Here is a 19,434-nt window from a genome sequence, read left to right on the forward strand (position 1 = left end):
GGGGATTTCTTGTCTTTGATAATCAGTATGAACCTGGATGTTCCATTTCCAGACCAAGGCTAAGGGAGAGTTACTGCAGAGTTTATCTATATAGTCCATCAACATTCTCTAGGTCCTACGCTCATAAGTATGTAGACAAGGGGAACAGGTTTGGATTTGTTTGTTCACATTTTCCTTCCAGACACTACCTCATAGATTTCTGCATACCTTGAACAAACCCCAAGTAGACAGAACTCCTGCTTTGCTTTAATAAGTATATGCCATCAAGTCAATCTGACTTATGGCAACCCTTTCTAATAGACCTGGGCAAAGTGTGGCCCTCCAGATGTTCCTGAACTGTAAATCCCAACATTCCTCACTGTGTGGGCTAGGCCCAACTCTCCTCACACTATTGGCTGTGTGGGCTAGGAATTATGGGTGTTGTAGTTCAGCAACATCTGGAGGGCTGCTTTTTGCCAAATCTCCTCACTATTGGCTGTGTGGGCTAGGAATTATGGGTGTTGTAGTTCAGCAACATCTGGAGGGCTGCTTTTTGCCAAATCTCCTCACTATTGGCTGTGTGGGCTAGGAATTATGGGTGTTGTAGTTCAGCAACATCTGGAGGGCCGCTTTTTGCCCACCCCTGGTTTATTAGGTAGAGAGTATTTAGAATTGCTTCACTGTTCCCTCCTTCTGGAGGCATCCTGGGACTGGGCAGCTTGTCCGAGACTACACAGCCTGGCTCTTCTCCTGGGAGGCACAGTAGGGTATTGAACTCCCAACCTCTGGCTCCCTATCTCATTGAGCTTACTTTACATTACAGTACTTTACTTTAGGGCAGTTCTTTTAGGCTTCCAAACAGAAACTGGACCACCCCTGTTTACTCTTAGGCGGAATGACAAAGATATTGATTCTCTTCTCCCTCACGTGCGTAACAGCAAAATTAACTCCATCATCCTGTATCGCTACTACTCTTGAGCCCTGCCACATTGATCTTGCTTAATGTGTTAAACCAGCTTTAGATCAAATTGTGTGTATTCCTTTTGATCTGTCACTGAAATCTGGCCTGGATCTGGATGCCTTCCTCATTCAGCCAGCCCAAACCACTTAGGACAGATAAGCTCATCGTCCTGTATACAGAGTGTGGTTGGAATGTGTGTTTCGGTACTTTATTTGTCCAGGGTATGCCTGGGAATTTGTGTAGCTCCACTATCATCATGTTCAAAGGCACCTCAAGCTCAAGAGAAAGGTCAGATTACTCCCTTTCAATTTACAGAAAAAGAGAAGTGCTCTCTTATCAGCTTAGCCTGTCAACATACAATGGGCAAGTGTAGGGTTATCCCCCCTTTTCAGACCAGGTTTGGATACTCAAAGGCTGCTGTTATTTTAAAGTGTGGATGCAGCAGCACTTTCTCAAATTAATTCCTTTAATATGACATTAAAAAGTGCAGGTTAAAACAAACTACTTTGGATGCAAAAGGGAGACACTAACAACCAATGGTACAAACCAACTAACAGAAAGAAGGTTTCAGCTCAAGGATTCTCATTTTCACTAGATACAGTGAGGCTCCTACATGTCCCAGCGTCAGGGTAAGGCCTGGAAATATACCCAACGTGCCATGTATGTTGTAGGAAGGATATGTAGGATGTGATGTTCAGCTCCTCGGTACATGATGCTGCTTGAACCCATTTCTGGCTGCTAGAAATGGACTCCCATCCTGGCACTCAGTTGCCAAGTAACCTACACAGCCAGGTTGTGCCCAGGTCCCATGCCCATTTCCCCAGGTATGTCCCTTTCTTTATGCAGCGGGCCCAGAAACAGCTCTGTCCTGCTTGCCAATTTTTAACAAGAAGTTTCTCAATAATTTCTGCAGAGGTGGGCGTTTCCTTCTATCCTTAACCCTACCAACATCCGATTGCTATTCTCTCTCTTGACACTATAATTTTGCGTCTAAGCCTCTTCTGTTGAGATACTCGCAGCTGATTGTGCATTATCTATTTTCTAAGCAATTGTGGAAGGTCCTTGCCAGTTTGATCCCTCAAGTGAAGGAACTGGTGGGGGGAAGGCTAGTGGCTGGCAGGCTGAGCGTTCATGTTTCAGAGCTGCTCCTTGCAATTATCCATACAAATCTCCCATCTTGCGCAACATGTCCGATAACAAAGCATGGCAGCTTTCTTGCTTACACTGTGTGCACAAGAGTGTGTGCAACCAGCTGATAATCAACTAACCAAACTTAAAATTAGACATAATCAATGGAGATAAACAGGATATGGAATTTTTGGCCGTACCCTTTTGAGTTTCCACCGAGCAGAAACTCCTGCCAGCAACTGTTGCTGACTGAGCCACTATCCCTCTCCATGAACAAAAGCCACCCTCTGCTTGCACCACGGCAAAGCTTCACAAGTGGCATGATCTTGGGTTACAAGGCTGGAAGGACCTTTCACTCAGCAAAGCTAGCTGGATGGTGGTGGGCCTTTTCTGCCCCCATGTATTTGTGTGAGAAACTGAACCCAGCAGATGACCACAGAATTTCAACCATTTTGATCAAGATTGGTCCTATTGACAGGGGCTGGACTCAATCATCCGTAAGATCCCTTCTGGTTCTGCAGTTCTAAGATGATGATTACGTCTACCTATCAGATACTCATAGAATTCTCATAGTCTTCCTTTTGCTTTGTAACGCAAGAGAAACCTGCCCTCCATCCCAGCTGGATAGAATGGCATCTAGCAGGGTGCAATTGGTATTGCTAACAGCTCTGGAAGACTCCATGAGGAGGAGCTGCAGTGATGCTCAGCGTTAGCCGCAGACTCCGAGACTGTGCCATCGCTAGTGGTGCACTCTTCCATCTTCCCCATCCATGTCTCATTTAGGGCAGGGCAGTCTATTACTGCTATAGGCTTCATCCCTGCCAGATTATTTAACAGTTCACGCAGATAGGCAACTTCTATGGCCTGCCAACCCGCTGGAGAGCCACGCCAAAACTGCTGCCATCATTGGTTGGTATGGTCACAGAACAGCTCTAAAGCTACTCTCTTTTTTTTCCTTTAGATAAAATATATGCCTCATTTACAACCTGATTAACATTTCCAGCATGTGTGTAACTTGTTCAAAAGTGGGAGGAAATGCAGATTTTAAGAGGAACAGGCCACATGATGCTGTTGTGCCACCAGTTGGTGACAGCGGCAGCAGAGCTGCAGGAGACTCAGAAACTGAGCCGCCACCACCCCCATCTTAACACATGGCAGCACAGTCAACAAGTATCAACTGTTGCAAATGGAGTGCAATTGCCAGCCCCCAGTTCTAATTAAGAAACAACTCTGCAGTATATCTAGGTCTTATGGGGGCTAATGTAGCATACAGGCTGGAGAGCTATGCTCAAACAGAGAGTCCTGGGTTCAAAGCCCATCTCTACCATGAAGCTCCCTGAGTGACCTTCAGTCGTTTACTTTTGCTTGACCTTTACCTATCTAACCAGATGGTTACAAGGATCAAAGGAGACACATAATGCTGCCCTGGACTCCTTGAAGGAATGGTAAGAGACCTATGTATGATTACAGGAAAGCCATGTGCCACTAGCCTCCAGGCCCCTGTTGTGCTGCCAGTTCCAGTGTGAAGTAGAGCAAATTTAATGCCATCGTATGAGCAAATGCAAACCCTGTGGCCTGCAACAGATGACACAGCGGACAAACTAGGTAAGGCTTCATGTCGAACTCCTATTGATTCTGTTAAAGGGCAGCCAAGTAGGGTGCAGAAGGCAGAGAGGCACTGAAGAGCTTTGCTCTTAAGAACCACATGGGACGCCACATCGTTGTTGATACTTGTTCATTAGCATTTTAGGAAGAATCCTGCTGATTGGTCTTCCAAAAGGTCTCCCAGACATATTTCTTGTCAAACATTTTTTTCTAGTATAATTAAAACTTCATTAAACTGTATTTACTACATCTGCCTAAATAAGGAAGTACTACATACCTCATTCAATGAAGACGACTAGCAAATAAGATCTAAAGTCAATGAATACCTACAGCCCAAGAAATAATAAAACAGATAAAATGCAAATCATTCATGATAAGGTGTCTAGGACATCAGTGTTCATCTAAGGTTTATATAACTTGCTATAGTAATTGTGGCTAATTGACAAGGTGCCAGGGTACATCTTACATCACATGCCTGATTCTACACCTGAGATGCACCTGAGCATTGCGCTGACCAGCCGAAGCAGGTTCTTATATGAATAGCAAAAGGATTTCACCAAATAAATGGGAAAAGGAATGTGGGATGGAAAAAAGACCATATTGGCAGAAAAATTTGGAGACTGGTTTGGATGCAACTCAGTGGTATTGTTTAGCACTGATACATCCAAAGTCAGAATGGCTATACTGACATTCACTCTCCAGAGGGAGAAGGAGAAGAAGAGAAGGGGGAGGAAGATGGTGATGATGATGGACGAGATGAGATGAAGAAGGCAAAGACAAAGAAGATGAAGGAGAATATGATGATGGGCAGCCTGAATGTTGGTGACACCCATGTCAGTAGTCAAGATGGTCTATTTCTTGTGCTCACTATTATTTTGTCTAGGCATTTTGATTACTTTGTCACTCCAAGCTATAAATACCTAGAGAACTTGTTGAATAACAACCCTGACAATTGTGTTTGGGTGAGAAGTGATGAACTGATGAAAAAAGGCGTCAGGTCTGGGATTTTCCCCTGCTTCCTGTTTCTTTGTGAATTGTAGTGATTCAACAAGAAATGGTCAGCCAGCTCTTTACAAAGCAATGGCTCCAAATCCTGAGGTTCTTGACAGTCTTAAAGTACAACTCCCAGTAACCTGGAGAAAATGTTGTCTGTGTTATCTAAGGCTTCTTGGCATTATAATCCAAAAGCATTTGGAGGGACAGGGTTGGACTACTTATTATAAATCTAGCTTTTAAAGAGATACAGTCTTCTTTGGGGAGATGGAGTGTGGACTGATATGCGCTCTCTAGTGCTTGGCTGCATAGCCAGAGGTTGGAAGTCCGATTCCCCATTGTGTCTCCTGGGAGTTTGTAAGTGTGTGTGGCCTTGGACAAGCTGCATAGTCCCAGAGCAACCCCAGAAGAAGTGAGAGAATACACTTCCCTATATTCTCTACCTAGAAAACCCTGGGAAGGGTGCCCATAAGTGGTAATCGACTTTATGGCATGCAAGTATTATTATTCTAGAGAACACACAAACATATATGTTTAATTACTGAGTTGATGTTAATCTGATGAGTTACATGTTCTCAGTTTTAAATGTCAGTGCTAATGAGTTGTTTCCTTAATTTCTAATGTTTAACCAAATAGCTATTAAATCTAATATTCCGAAGTCTAGATGTTTCACCACTTTGCGGTCTGCCACCTACCACGATATCGCCAGCCTATCCCAAGCTAAAGAAAAGAAAGGAAACAGGAGATGCTGCTTGCATTGCTGTGATAAGAAAAGAGGGGAGGCAAAGCTGCTGCTATAAAAGTAAGGGACAGAGTGACAGGGCTGTAGCGCTAAGATGATCTACACCAACAGGAGTTGTAATGTCCTTCCAGGGTCATTAATTTCCAAGATTTAATAAATGCAGAAGAAAGAAGTGAAGTTTTCACTTAGAAGAGGAATGAAAGAGAAGACAGAAAATGAAAGAGCAGTAGTTTGGTGATCATGTCATCTGGATCAGTGGTTCTTAACCTTGGGCTACTCAGGTGTTTTTGGACTACAACTCCCAGAAGCCTTCACCACCAGCTGTGCTGGCTGGGGTTTCTGGGAGTTGCAGTTCAAAAACACCTGAGTAACCCAAGGTTAAGAACCACTGATCTGGATGGTCAACAAAAAACTGGTGATGCTAGACCAAACACCAACATTGGAATGGGAAAAGTGCTCAGTAAATATCACATTATCATGAATTTAGGCAGTCTGAACTTCTAGATGAGGAATTTTCCTGCCTCACTAGATTCCCCACTTCCAATCCAACAGCAAGACAAAGAGCCATTTTTCCCCATCAGGAATTTTGCAGTTTAGGTACAATACTCCCAGAGTAGTCAACACAAAACTAGCACCTTTTCCCCTTTAACAAGCAAGGGGAACACACACTTGCACTGCAAGTCCAGACATTCCAGTCATTTGTTCAAAAAGATGCCAAGAACTTGTGGGATGTTTCATATATTTCAGAGTCCGTGGAACAAAGCTGCAGCAACCCCACTCTTGCACAACGTGTAACACAATTGGTGTAAATTACACAACTATCAAGCCAGTAGCATCAAAAAGGACCAAAGGGCGAGGAGGTGGGGAAAAAAATTCAATTCCTCGCCCTTGCCTGTGAAGAGATGACAAATGAAGATTTACATTCCTATTAAAAGCAGCCACCCTACCACTACCCCCTGCCTTCCTTCCAGTCAGCCAAGGTCTGTTTCTCCCTTATTGATCTTCTGATCCTTCTCCTTTCCTCCCTCCTGCATTTCGTCTTTTCATTCACCACCAATTCCCTCTTCTGGTTCTTTCCCTCCATTTTCCCCACTCCTGCTTTCTGACCTGTCTCTTCCAGAGGCTTTCATGTGTGAGAGAAAGATGAGCATTCATCACAAACAGTTCAGGTCAGTGAGCACAAGCGGCCGTAGGGATTTCCTTTGGCCCAGCAACAGGATTGCTCGTGACACCTCTGCCCTTCCATCTCTAACTCTCTTTTCCAGATTATGATTTTTTTTAAAAAAATTATCCTGGTCCCAATCCCTCCTCTTGCATTCATTCTTTCCTCCTCTCCACTTTTTCCTATTCTCAGTCTCCACATAACCAAGCTTCCGATAACTGAGAGGTCCATTTTCTTCCATAATATCATTCATCGAGAGTGAAGTGCCTTCATTAAAATTCGAACAGCGTAAGAATCTTGTAGGCCTGCTTTCAAAATCTCCACACCATTTCTCAAATGCAATAAAATCCCCACACTCAGTTTTGGCGCCTAAACCCTCAGCCAGTGTCTCCTGCTCTCAGAGCCAGCCCAAGATGTTTTGCTGACTGAGGCACGGCAACAAATAGGGCTCCCTACAATCAATCCCTATCAAAGTCATCCAAGCTATATTGGCATTTTTGCTATTGTGGAGTATTGTAAGTTTTAATCTGATATAAAATGCCTACTGTGGTGCTTGCAATAATGGGGAGAAATATATGAATCGAATAAATAAAATTTGAAAGCACCGTGCCACCCTGAATGTACCTGGTGTTGTATTTCAGAAGCTAAGCTGGTTCAGGCCTGGTGAGTACTTGGATGGGAGACCACCAGAAAATACTGAAGAGCCCCTAGTAGGCCTATAAAAAGACTCCTGCTTGAAAACGTGGAGAGCTGTTGCCAGCCAGAAACGATTCCATAAAATCTGCTGCTTGAGGCACACCCATCTGCTCTGTCTTTAAAGGATTAAGAAGAAACCTAGGGAGCTCCTTATATTGAGCCCAACCTTGGGCCTATCTAACTCAGTATTGTCAGCTCTGGCTGGCAGAGGCAGTTCCTTAAGTTTTCAGGCAGAATTCTTCCCTAGCTCTAGTGGTAAATCCTGGTGTTCCCTGGTGGTTTCCCTGTCTAAGCATTAATCAGACCCAACACTGCTCACGTTTCATATTCAGCCAACAGCAGGTGTGTCCAGACTATACAGGGACCAGTAAGTCCCGCCTTGCCCCACGTTGCCCTTGATACCTTGGCTTCTTCTTCCCATTTATACCATGCATGATGGTCAAATTGAAGCTCTTTGTTGGGAGTCAGCATGCTGCTGTATATTAGACCTTCGGTAGGTGAGGTCAGGCAAGCAGCATCACAGTAGTAAAGGGCATTTATTCCCATTCAACCTGCTCCATGAGCTCCTCATAGACATGAGGTTAGCAACTGTGGAGTGCAAGATGTTGGACTTGCTATCTCCCATACAGAATGTAAGCTCCTTCAGACAGAGATATATTTTGTTGTTGTTGTTCTTTATGTTGGTCATGCACTATGCACACCAATAAGCAATCCTGTTATAATATGTTACCAATATAATAATGAATAATACAGGGTTTTTACATTACCTCTTACTATAATTCTACCCATCCATCAATGTCACTGGATAAATGTACCTACCTCCTACACTGCATCATTCTTACAAGCACATCTGTTAACCACGCATTCATGCACAGAGATCTCTCCCATACACACATTGGGAAGACATGCCTGGCCCTCTCCTGCACACCTACTCTCTTTCCACACTGCTTCAAGCTCCATCAGTAGAGACACAATGTACTTTTTTGAGTGCAACCACGCATACTTTTACCCATTACAATAAAAACACACAAGCATGTGTACATTAAAGAGTGAGATGACAACACCCACAATCACACTAGGCTGAAATACAGTGCTTTTGATAATCAAACGGGTGCCTACTCTCGCCATACTTCTTTTGCCACTCTCTTGCTCACTTCAGCAACACAGCTACAGAAATCCTGTCCAATATTTGGGTTCGCAGGTACGTTTAACCCATTAAAATGCATAAAAGTGTTCATATAAAAATGCAGTATTTATACAGATATGCTTCGTGCCCACTCTATTCTGCTTTTCAGCTTAAAGCAGCAGCCAGACAGAGCACAGCTCCCATGTATTTGCTTCTCGGCAGCAATATATGGGAGCCACAAAGCATTAACTCACAGGGCCAATTTACAGAGGCAGCACTGCCATCTAATTTGATTCTCTCCTTTTTTGGAACATCCCACAGTTGCAGAAATACAGCCAAGTCTTGTAGTTGTTGGTGGCTTCAATTTTGTCAGGGAGGGGGAATCGACTCCAAGTTCTAGTCCAAACTTGATAGAAACTATCCAAAGTGTTGAGCCTATTTTGGAAGTGGGATTCAACACCATGGACAGCATCTCAAAGGTTCAGACTAAAACCCACAGCAGATTCATGGGCCCATGAGATCCAAACCATCAGCTTCCCCTGCACCAAGTACACAATTGATGGACTAGGACTCTGGAGACCAGGGCTCAAATCCTTGCTCAGCCATGGAAACTCACTAGGGGAGTGGAACTGATAAAGCCACTCCTTAAATACCTCATGTACCTTGAAAGCCCTATTAGGGTCACTATAATTTGGTTCCAACTTGATGGCACACACCAACCAACCTACTCTATACCACCTTCAGGAGTTAGTTAGTTAGTTAGTTAGTTAGTTAGTTAGTTAGTTAGTTAGTTAGTTAGTTAGTTAGTTAGTTAGTTAGTTAGTTAGTTAGTTAGTTAGTTAGTTAGTCAGTCAGTCAGTCAGTCAGTCAGTCAGTCAGTCAGTTAGTTAGATTTCTATCCTGCCCTTTACTCTGGGCAGGTTCCATTAAACATTGTAAACTAAAACAGTTAAAAACAATTCAAAACAATAGCGATTAGTAATGCTTAGTAATGCTCAAGATGGGAAAACAGAAAATTATAACAAAAATAAAGTCAAGTATTGACAGGAGTGTTAAGGCCTGCCTAAAGAGCCTTAACACTCCTAACACTCTATTAACACTCAGTCCCAAGGATATTTGCAGACCAGAGTTTTCTTCTGTGTAAGAATGTGCAGACTACTCCCTTCTAGTTTAAAGATGCTACACCTTTCTTGAAAGCTGAGGACACTCAATCCATCTCCAGATCGGTGGAAAGAAAGGATATATCTGATTTACCCTGAGCTTTACATTGCAGCTTACTGGTTAAGTCAGGCTTGCAACCATGTTTATGTCCGTTCACAAAGTGAGTAGATTTCCTACAGTTGAGAAGATAAGAGGTAGACAACCCAACAGAAGTGCAAACCTAATATATGCCAGTTATTGCTAGAACCGTACCACTGTTGTTTCAGAAAGTAATACCTAACATTTTTTTGCCACCTCATGCTTCTGGAGTGCTCTTATGATTTTATGATTTGACTGCTTAAACCACAAGAATTAGAGACTCTTACTTTAAACAAGCATGGAAAGATTTTCCTTTTTATTACATAGGTTATCTACTGTGCAAATAAGCAATTGTTTCAAATCATGCTTTCAAGGTGCAAAAACCAGTAAAAGTAGCATTCTTTCCATGAATTTCCTCTCTTTCTCAAATAGGAGGAAATTTATGGGACAGAGACTACAGACCCTGTAGAAGGAAAAGGCTGAAGATCTTTAGATTGTTTTGGTTGCATTTGTTTATAAGAAAAGAAAACTTATGGGTTGTTATAAATGTATAAAAGGAAGGAAGCCAAAGGCAAGCCTCCAGAGAGACAAACAGCACCAGCTTCTTGGTAAATAGAGAACAGTATGTGTTTGGTGTTTCTGAAGATCCCTTCTTTCTTAGAAGTCAAAAACCCCAAGTTGTTTTCTTTTAAAACCCCTGAAACTGCTTTTCTTCAGACCCCAATCCAAGAGTCATGGCTGGCAGCCACCAACATTAGTGCTCTTCCAGTGGAGATTTTGCTGAGCGTTTGAGCCCAGATTTTCAGCTCCTTGAGCAGACATTAACTATCATGGGTCCATAAGTAAATAAGTGATCACGTTATACAATTCCTCGTTTGATATGACACAATAGGACTTTTCTCCCACTCCAATATGGTGAATCAGCATTGCATTTACCTTCTAAAGAAGATGCTAGACCAAGTAAGCATGCCATCCACAGCCAAGCCATAGCTCTTCTTCTCTTCATCCTTAAGATGGTCTCAGGATCCAAGTAACTTCTCCAGGGTTTCTAGCATCATCCCTTCATCACCACTGTCCCAACAACTGCTTCCGTAGATAAGAAGGGCCTGAGGTCTACATGTACCAAAGCATGCACAATTCCACATGGAGGTGGCAACTGCAATAAAGCAGGAGAAGAACAGAAAGAAAAGGTTACACCAAACCCTCCCAGTAGATCATCCTGCAGTATCAACCTCACTGGTATCGAGAAGAAAGTAGTAACTCCCAAGCACAGCAACTTATTAATGAAAATAACTGTACAGCCAGAGAAAGCTTAAGCAACGTAATTATTTCTTTAACAACTCACACTGACTGTGCATAAATCATTCTTCTCATTAATGTTCGCATTAGTTAATCTAATTAGTTGAACAGATTCCAACTTCTGCTCTACAGATTCTGGTAAGACCTCAAGAAACTGAAGTGCCAGATGGCTTGGTGGTTTAGGTTGAGAGTTCAACTTCCCATTGTGCCTCTCCAACACGGGCTGGACTTGATTAGTCAAAAGGTCACTTCCAGTTCTGCAATTCTAAGATTATTATACAGAAATAATAATAATCATTAATGGCATTAGATTTAGGGAATCTATGGATGTCTTCTGCATTCTCCTGTCCCAAATTAAAAGATACTTTCTACTGGAATGTTCTTCTGTGCAGTCCCCATTGAAATGGATCTCTGTCTGGGAACAACACCCATTCGCTTCAATGGGATTTGTACTGCACTTAGGAGTAAAAACTCGGTGATCTTTAAAAAAAAAAAAAACACTAGCGCCAAGGCAATCCAAATTCTCCACTTCCCAGGTGGAACTTTCAACCCTTCCTAAATAATGCAGACAGAACAAATTTGCATAACTTATCTTAGGCTAGAATCCTGTCCTCTTACACACTTGCATAACAGCCATCATGTAAGTGTTTCTCTCGTTCTGGCAGGCTCGCCTTCATGCAAACCGACAAGCACTGATTGCCAAATCGGTCACGCTACCACTCACACCGCAACTGTGTGAACGGGAGTGCATCAAAGGGGAAAAAATGGTGCCTGACTGCCCTTAAGTACAGTACACATAAAACCTGAACAGGACGTTGGTTTCAGTTTGTACTCCTTATCCCACAACACTTATGGTTTTGCATGATTTACTCCGGTTTCTAATCACAGAGAGGGCAATGGAGTTTTGCAGAGCACTGAAGATAAGGTCACTGGAAATATCCAGCCATCCTTCGGGCTCCTGAGATGGTTGGTACTGTATTGCAAATGCAAAAGGCTAGAAACATGGTTTTGCTCTTTTGTTTTTTAAGACAAGCAAGCTATGCAGAAATTCTGAACAAATCGACATATATCCAGTTTCATATGCTGCACGTTTTCCCTGTGAAATCATAGACTGTGCACTCTCCAGGACTATCTGTGGGTAATCTGCTGACAGGCATTTAATGCAGACCTTCTTTGGTCCAGAATTCATATATTCCCATTGAACATCCATCTGATAAAATGCACACATCTTCAAGTGCATATGCACTTTTTGAAAGTGCACAAAAAAACAACAACCAATAACAGCAGACACATTTTAGTCAAAGGAGGGGGGACACATACAAGCAGTTCACACTAGCAGGGGGGAAGAGATTTGCGGCCATTAAAAAAGGACAAGAGAGGGCATGGGCTGGATTTGATGGTGGGGAATAGGGGACATCCCTAATGCCCATCTCAGTTTAGCCATCTTGGTCACTTGCATAACAACCTTGTGACACAGTGGTTAAACTGCTGTACTGCAGTCAAAACTGTGCTCACAAATCGGGTTCAATTCCAAGTAGCCAGCTCAAGGTTCACTCAGCCTTCTATCCTTCTGAGTTTGGTAAAATGAGTAGCCAGTGGGGGCAGCGGGGGGGGGGGACGACGACAATGTGTAGCCTGCATAATTAACTTGTAAACCACCCAGAGTGTGCTTTAAGCACCATAAGGTAGTATATAAGCAGCACACTTTACTTTGCTTTTTTTGCTTTTTTGCTTCTTCTTCTTCTTCTTTTTTGCATTGCTCCCAAGATCTCTCACAGGTACTTTATTTATTTATTTGTTTATTTATTTATTTATTTATTTATTTATTCATTCATTCATTCATTCATTCATTCATTCATTCATTCATTCAATTTATATCCCGCCCATCTGGTATATTTTCTATGCATCTTCTATGCCTTTCTGTCAGTGAGCTGAGCCCATCAAGGGTTCTTGCATTGCAATTAGTGGGCTCCTCAGCCCAATGAAGGAGGTGCACAAAATCCAGGACAGACATATGAAATGACACACACACAAAACAAATGGCTTACATGAAATTTCTTAATACAACATCTGATGGTAATCAAAGGCTGAAGGAGCTTTAAATGGCAATTAGACAAATGCATGGAAAATGGCCATATCCACTATTATTTGCTGCAATGTCCTTCCTTGCAGTAGAAGATAACTTGCTGGAGGAAAACAAGGGAAAGCAGTTGTCTTCAGACCCTGCTTGTATGCTTCTCATTAGCACTTGCCTAGAGACTAGTAGTACTGATGTACGAATCAGGCTAGACAGACCCCAAACCACTATTTTGTACATTCATTTGTTTATTTTGTTCCATCTCATTTGTTTGTGTGTGTATCTGTATGTGTAGCAGCCCTTGGTCTGAATCTACTGGGCATTTTTTATGTAAACTAGCCAGTTCTTTCTTTCTTGAACACCTTTCTCCTCTTCTGATGTTTAGCCTTTGTATTATTTTATACATTCTGCTAACGATTTGTTCTAAGTCTCTACCTTACTTAAGGAAAGCTGCAGGGAAGGAAGGGTTCCTATTGAGAAACCCCATTTTCTGTTGTGCCATCTTGTTAAACACTTATCAAGGATCTCCTAGTGGCTGTCGTGTTGACTCAGAGCTGATGCACACCCCATTGACCTTGCAATCCTAACCTTTCCAAAGCTGCTCAAATTGCTGACTGGCTGACTGAGTTGACTGACCATCCACTAAATAAGATCCACTAGACCATCACCCTGAGCCCAAGAACTGAATCAGCTCCACTTTATAGATGGGTGGGGGTATAGCCAAGAGACCTCATGACTATCTGTCAGCTTGTGTTTTCTGAAAACACAATCCAGCAGAAAGGACCCTCCGAATTTTTTGCCACCCAGGGAGATGTCCACTACCAATGTTCACATCTGCTCCTTCCATTTTCCCAAGGAAGAGTGGAAATCTTAAAAGGTTTCCCTCCCCTGAGCAAGACGGTGAGAGTTTTTGTTCCTGATTTGCATTTCAGGAGGTTTTTCTGTATGATAAAAATTTGCAGAAGGGTTCTTTTGTACACAAACTAAAGCTTGCACCAGATAACAGGGTGTGTTTTACTCAAAGTACAGGAGGTTTGCACAAAAACACATTTTTTTGGTGAGTGACGATAGTGATGGGAAAATGTGCTGATCTTTTCAAGTTTATGCAAAAGCAAAAAAAAAAGTCCCAATTTTTTTTCAACATGTGTCTCAATGTCCCCAGGTTTTTGTATGAGGATGAGAAATATTGCCAGTATCTGTCACATTTTTAATTCACACACTACTCCAGATCTGCAATATGACAGATAGAATGTTGTTAAATAAATTTGGTTTTACTACAATTTGTAACTGTCTGGAGTTTTGATTGTAATTGCTTCATGATATCTTCTTGCATGGGCTCATTTCAGGGTTAGGGATGTGAAAATGCGTGTCTCATTCTCATTGTGCGTCTCAGAAACCACCCAGTATTTTTGTCCCGCACCTAGTTCCAAATCCAGTTGCAAGACTTTCTCCTAAAGTGTGTGGTTTTGTTCTGAGGTTGTTTTGTTGGTATATACATATTTCCCAGAAAGGTACATTTTCCTGTTGACTAAAACATATTTGTTTGCAGTTTTTCAAGTGTCCATATTTTTAGGTGTGCATGTTTTTCATGTGTTTCTGTGTGTTTTTCTTTCCCAAAACACACCACAAACCTCAAAAATGTACAGATTTCCAAAACAGAGAGGCTCGCCAGATGTAAGAGGTATAAAATGGATAGTTTTATACAGAAATGTAAAGGCAACAACTTTATTTTCCACCCATATGCAGATTGTTCTTTCACAGGACTGAAACCTGCTTGCTTCTCTCTCTCTCTCTCTCTCTCTTGTGTGTGTGTGTACGTGCATGTGTGTGAATTGTTAAAAAATGCAGAAAAACTGGGCAATAACTTAAAAACGTATATGGGATTTAGACCAGTTTCATTGTCCTTATTTTCCACAATGAATATCAGGGTTTGATTTAGTGTGTGTGCTGCAATTTCTGTTACTGAGATAAAGACACACACACCCCATATAGAACTAGATTTCCCAGGTTTCCTGGGGTGAAGAAATGACTGTAAAACCAGTTTTACACTGAAATACAGGTATCACCTTGTATTCTAGGACTGTCATAGGCATTTATTTGTGGGGAAATATAAAAAACAAATTAGTAAATAAAGTACAACCAGAAGAATTTAAAATGTCTTTCTCTACAGATGTGCACACGGTGGAGGTTTTATGAAATGCTTGGAAAAGAGGATTTACAGGAATAAATTGAGTGATGGAGGGGGGCTGGGAACTAGCCGGCCCGCACAAGGCAGACCACTCTCTAGGGAAGCGATTGGAGATCCATTGCTGGAAGCATTTACGGGCCATCTGAGCAAAGCCACAGAGACTATTATGAGGAGAGTGAGAGCTGTAAATAATAAAATACCTGTCTTCCTGAACAGACTTTAATACCAAGATCTCAAAGCATCTTGCAAAGGTTAGGAAAGGCGGGGTGGGGTGGGGGGAATACATGAATACAGTACTACATAACGTAACAGTAGGCCTCATGGATCATGTGGCCTCCCAACTCATTTTCCACAAAAGCAGCCTACATACCTCAAACCTTGGACAAGTTGCTTCTGCGGACTACAATACCCTGAATCGCCAACCAGGATGTCTTGGAGAAGCATCCGGAAGTGGTAGGCCTAGCAAGTAATTTTTCCAAGGTGTTTCCAGAAGCCTCCATGTTTAGAACACAGCATCACATCAGTGTGTCTCAAAACCTTATTTCTCCTTCCCCCTTAGATTCAGGGGCAATGGTGGAAGTGTTTAGTCAGAGCCGAGCTGTGGTAAGAAACTGGATTACAATTACAAACTAATCCAGATAAAGTAGAGATACCATTACTGTGGGTTCCTCTGGAGTTCAGCGCTGGAAGGGGCCACACGCCCCTTAAAGCAGGAGAGAAGAGAAATCAACCTGCTGGTTTTCTCTGGGCTACACCAGGGCCCTCAGTCCAGCCTACAGCTGTCCAAGCAAGACAAGACAAAGTTGGGCGAAATATACCTAGCTTCACTCTTTCTGCTCAAGTTCTGGGGTATCAAAGCAGCTTATGAAGGACTGGCTGGGTGAGGACGGCTCCATTCTCTCCCTCTCTTCTCCTACTTAATATATGTCTGCCGCCAGCACCAGCACCACCCCAAAAGTCAACTGTTTGGCTTCCATAGCAATCCCAGTCCAAGCCAGCCTGAATTGCTCCTTCCTCCAAGCATCTGTGCTTTTGTCAGGCTGGATTAGACTGGAAAATTACAATTCTCCCCCCCCCTTCCTTTCTTAAATAAATTATGACTAATCCAGAAAGCTGGTTCTGATTTAGACAGCAGGGGAGGGGAGGGAAAAACCTAAGTATCTGCTGATTTCAGCTTCTGAGGCTTACCCACAACCAAAGCCACAGATGAAGACAACCAAGGACACAGGAGGATGTTGCACAGCTAAAGGGAGGGCATTAACACCAGCAACCGCGCTGCTCAAGGATACAGGGTGAGTCTTCCTGCAGGCTGAATGGAAGTGCTTTGGCACGTGATGGCACCCTCTCTATTTCACGGAAAGACCAAGAAACCTACCAGTGCAGCCTGACAGGTCAGGAATAAAGGGCTTGAGCTCCATAAGCTTGGACTTACAGGTAGTCAACTGGAAAAATCAAAATGGAAAGTTAAAATGTAATAGCCGAGTGGAACTCATTTCCCAGTAAAAGGTTCTGACAGATAAAGGGCAGCCGTTAGAGAAAGCTTCCCTCACGCTCTTGCAACTTTCCATGCACAATGCATGCTTAACTGAAGACAAATTTCAAATACAGCAGCTGCATTGATTTAGGTCTGGAGTCAAGCCCATAGTAGCTCCTGAACATGGGGACATGGGACCAGAGCATAGGAACTACATGGGCACCAGATACACCAGGAGATCAAGGAAGTATGGTCTTAACAACCATCACCACCATAGCAGGCCGATACTTTCTCACCATCTAAAACTATGGGGGACTCTATTCATATTGATGGATAGTGATTTGTTTCACATCCACCTTGGCCAGCATTATTTATATAATTATTAAAAAGAATAACAGTCTTGTTGCTGTTGTACTTGCTATTTGTGTTGAAAGAGAAGAAGCAGAGTCTGCCCAGTATATGAAGAAGCTCCCCTTCCTAGTGGTGCATTCTCCTTGACCCCCTGAAATAAGTTTCAGGAATGCACCCTATTCTTTAGCTACTTTCCCAGCATATGAGGAAGAGAGTGCCCTGGCCCTGGTGTCTCCATCCTTGGTTCCACCATTCTTTAACATGTGAAGAGAAATGAGGAGGTCCCCTGCTGTCTATGGATGCTCCTCATGAGTGTCAAAATCCTGTGCTCCCAGGGTTCTAGCTGAAGTGGAGAGCCCCCATGGAGATCCGCAGCTCTCCCTTTTAGGGCTCCTTGTTGACCACAGGTAAGAGGGTGGTGGGAGCGACAGTAGAGAGGACGGAGCTGAAAAACTCTTCTATGTTGGTAAAACAAACAATAATGAATGGATAGAGTTACACAATCGTATAGACATCTCTGTGCTTCTCATTTTGTATTCCATCTTCTATTCCACACCCTATGAGTGGAAACTCAGATTTGCACAACATATCCCCTATCAATATGAACCCAAACGATCAGCATCTCAGCAAAACTCCTGTGTTTTACAGGTTCGTGGGCCATTTAGGCTTGGAATGCAAATTGGGAAGACCTTCTTTAGAGCCAATATCCATGCCCATTACACCCTCTTCCCCTTCAATAGTAGGCACCCACATGCACCTATTCTGTGCATCAGACTGTATACTGGGATCAACTGGTAGATCAGAGTTTCTGACTTTCTATTGTTTCACAACTGTTGCAACAAAACAACTCACCCCTACACACTCCCCAGTCTTGCTTCCATAAATTACATTGCTGAAACCAAGAAAGGCTTGGGTAAGAAGAAATGGATCTGGCCACAGAAGACACACTTGTCTTCTGTGGCCAGATCCATTTCTTCTTACCCCAGCCTTTCTGTTACATACAATTCTGGTACTCAGATTCTTGGATTCAAAATCCTTTAATTCTATGCATATGTCTTTTGCATTTGATTCTGATTGGTAGATCTTGGGACTCTAATTAAAAACCAAAGGGATGTCATACGCCTGAAGGTTGCCCAGCCCTGCTATACATAACCAACATATGCATACCCTTTGTATGTCCCTATAACCAAAACATGTTTGCTGGCAGTTCCCAATGTTCATGGGTGTGTTTGCATTCCATGGAACTCTATGCCAGCCTGAAATTTGTTTCTGGATGCTTGTGGACACCAAGTAATATGTTTTCGACATCCGAGCTCTGCCTTTCTCCACCCTACTCCTCACCATTCATCACCTGCCGCTCATTGTCTCCAAGGGATCTGTCTGTTTCAGGCCACATTTGAAACATAACAGAGCTGATAAGGTGAGACAGGGACCCCCTCAAAGCCTGTCACCTCTGAAAAAAAAACTCAAAACAATGGCAATTGCTTTGTCTCCATGTCTCCCCAAGCTTGGGCTTCTGGGTAATCAGCTGGAAACGTCAGAATGAAAACCAAAAATGCAAACATTTCCTTCCAGAAACCCCAAAGCCACATAATTTGTACTTTGCGTCTCGGATGCATCATACGAATTTGTTGTGCAGAGACAATCTGCGTATTACAGAGAAAGGGAGAGGAAGGACATACAACCAGAACAACCATGAAGCAAAAAACCCACAGGCAACTTGTGAAGTTGCCCATCTTTGTTTCACTGACCTCTACCTGGTTATTCATCAATGTCAGCAAAATCAAAAAAGCAGAGCTGAACCAGCTCAGCCACCCTTCTTCCAGCTACAAGCAAGGAGTGGCACTGAAGGAATTCCTAGGAATCCCAGGTAGACAAGAGCATTTCATGCATGTATAGGAGCAAAAACATATATATATATATATATATATATATATATATATATATATACACACACACACACACACACACACACACACACACACACACACACACACACACACACACACACACACACACACACACACACACACACACACACACACACACACACAGAGAGAGCTTGCATACTGTTTCATCTGCAAGGCAGCCAAGCAAACGGGTGTTACAAAATATATACTGTATTGTGGTTACAACATCCTCAACCATTTTCTCACAACCTCTATTATTTTTATATTAGGGGAGCAGATAATCTTCCCAGCCCTCTAGCAGGTTCCCCTCAATTCCAATTTATTTACCCCACCACTAAAGTTTTGGTGTAAATAATTAAGGTTGTCATGCCTCAGTGTCCAAGTAGATGTTTCAGAATTTTCATTTCCTTCTCTGGGTCCTCTAGGGAAGAAGCAAAATCTCATCTGGATGGGCCACAATCAAAGAAGCAAGCTATTTTCTGCTTGAATCAAAAGGTTTCACTA

The 19,434-nt window shown here is 42.7% G+C and overlaps 1 protein-coding gene across 5 annotated transcripts in view; it reads right to left on the minus strand.

Moving 5' to 3' along the window:
• LOC110088903 (ephrin type-B receptor 5) overlaps window positions 1–19,434 on the minus strand; it is a 160,309-nt gene that overhangs the window by 102,381 nt on the left and 38,494 nt on the right. For all 5 annotated transcript variants that reach the window (XM_072991836.2, XM_078384776.1, XM_020811529.3 and 2 more), the window contains one exon: window positions 10,568–10,787. In XM_072991836.2, coding sequence (XP_072847937.1) covers window positions 10,568–10,637 — 70 coding nt within the window. In that variant the 5' untranslated portion in view covers window positions 10,638–10,787. The remainder of the gene's footprint in view (window positions 1–10,567; window positions 10,788–19,434) is intronic.

The sequence above is a fragment of the Pogona vitticeps genome, chromosome 2 (genome assembly GCF_051106095.1).
Source record: "Pogona vitticeps strain Pit_001003342236 chromosome 2, PviZW2.1, whole genome shotgun sequence".
NCBI lineage: Eukaryota > Metazoa > Chordata > Lepidosauria > Squamata > Agamidae > Pogona > Pogona vitticeps.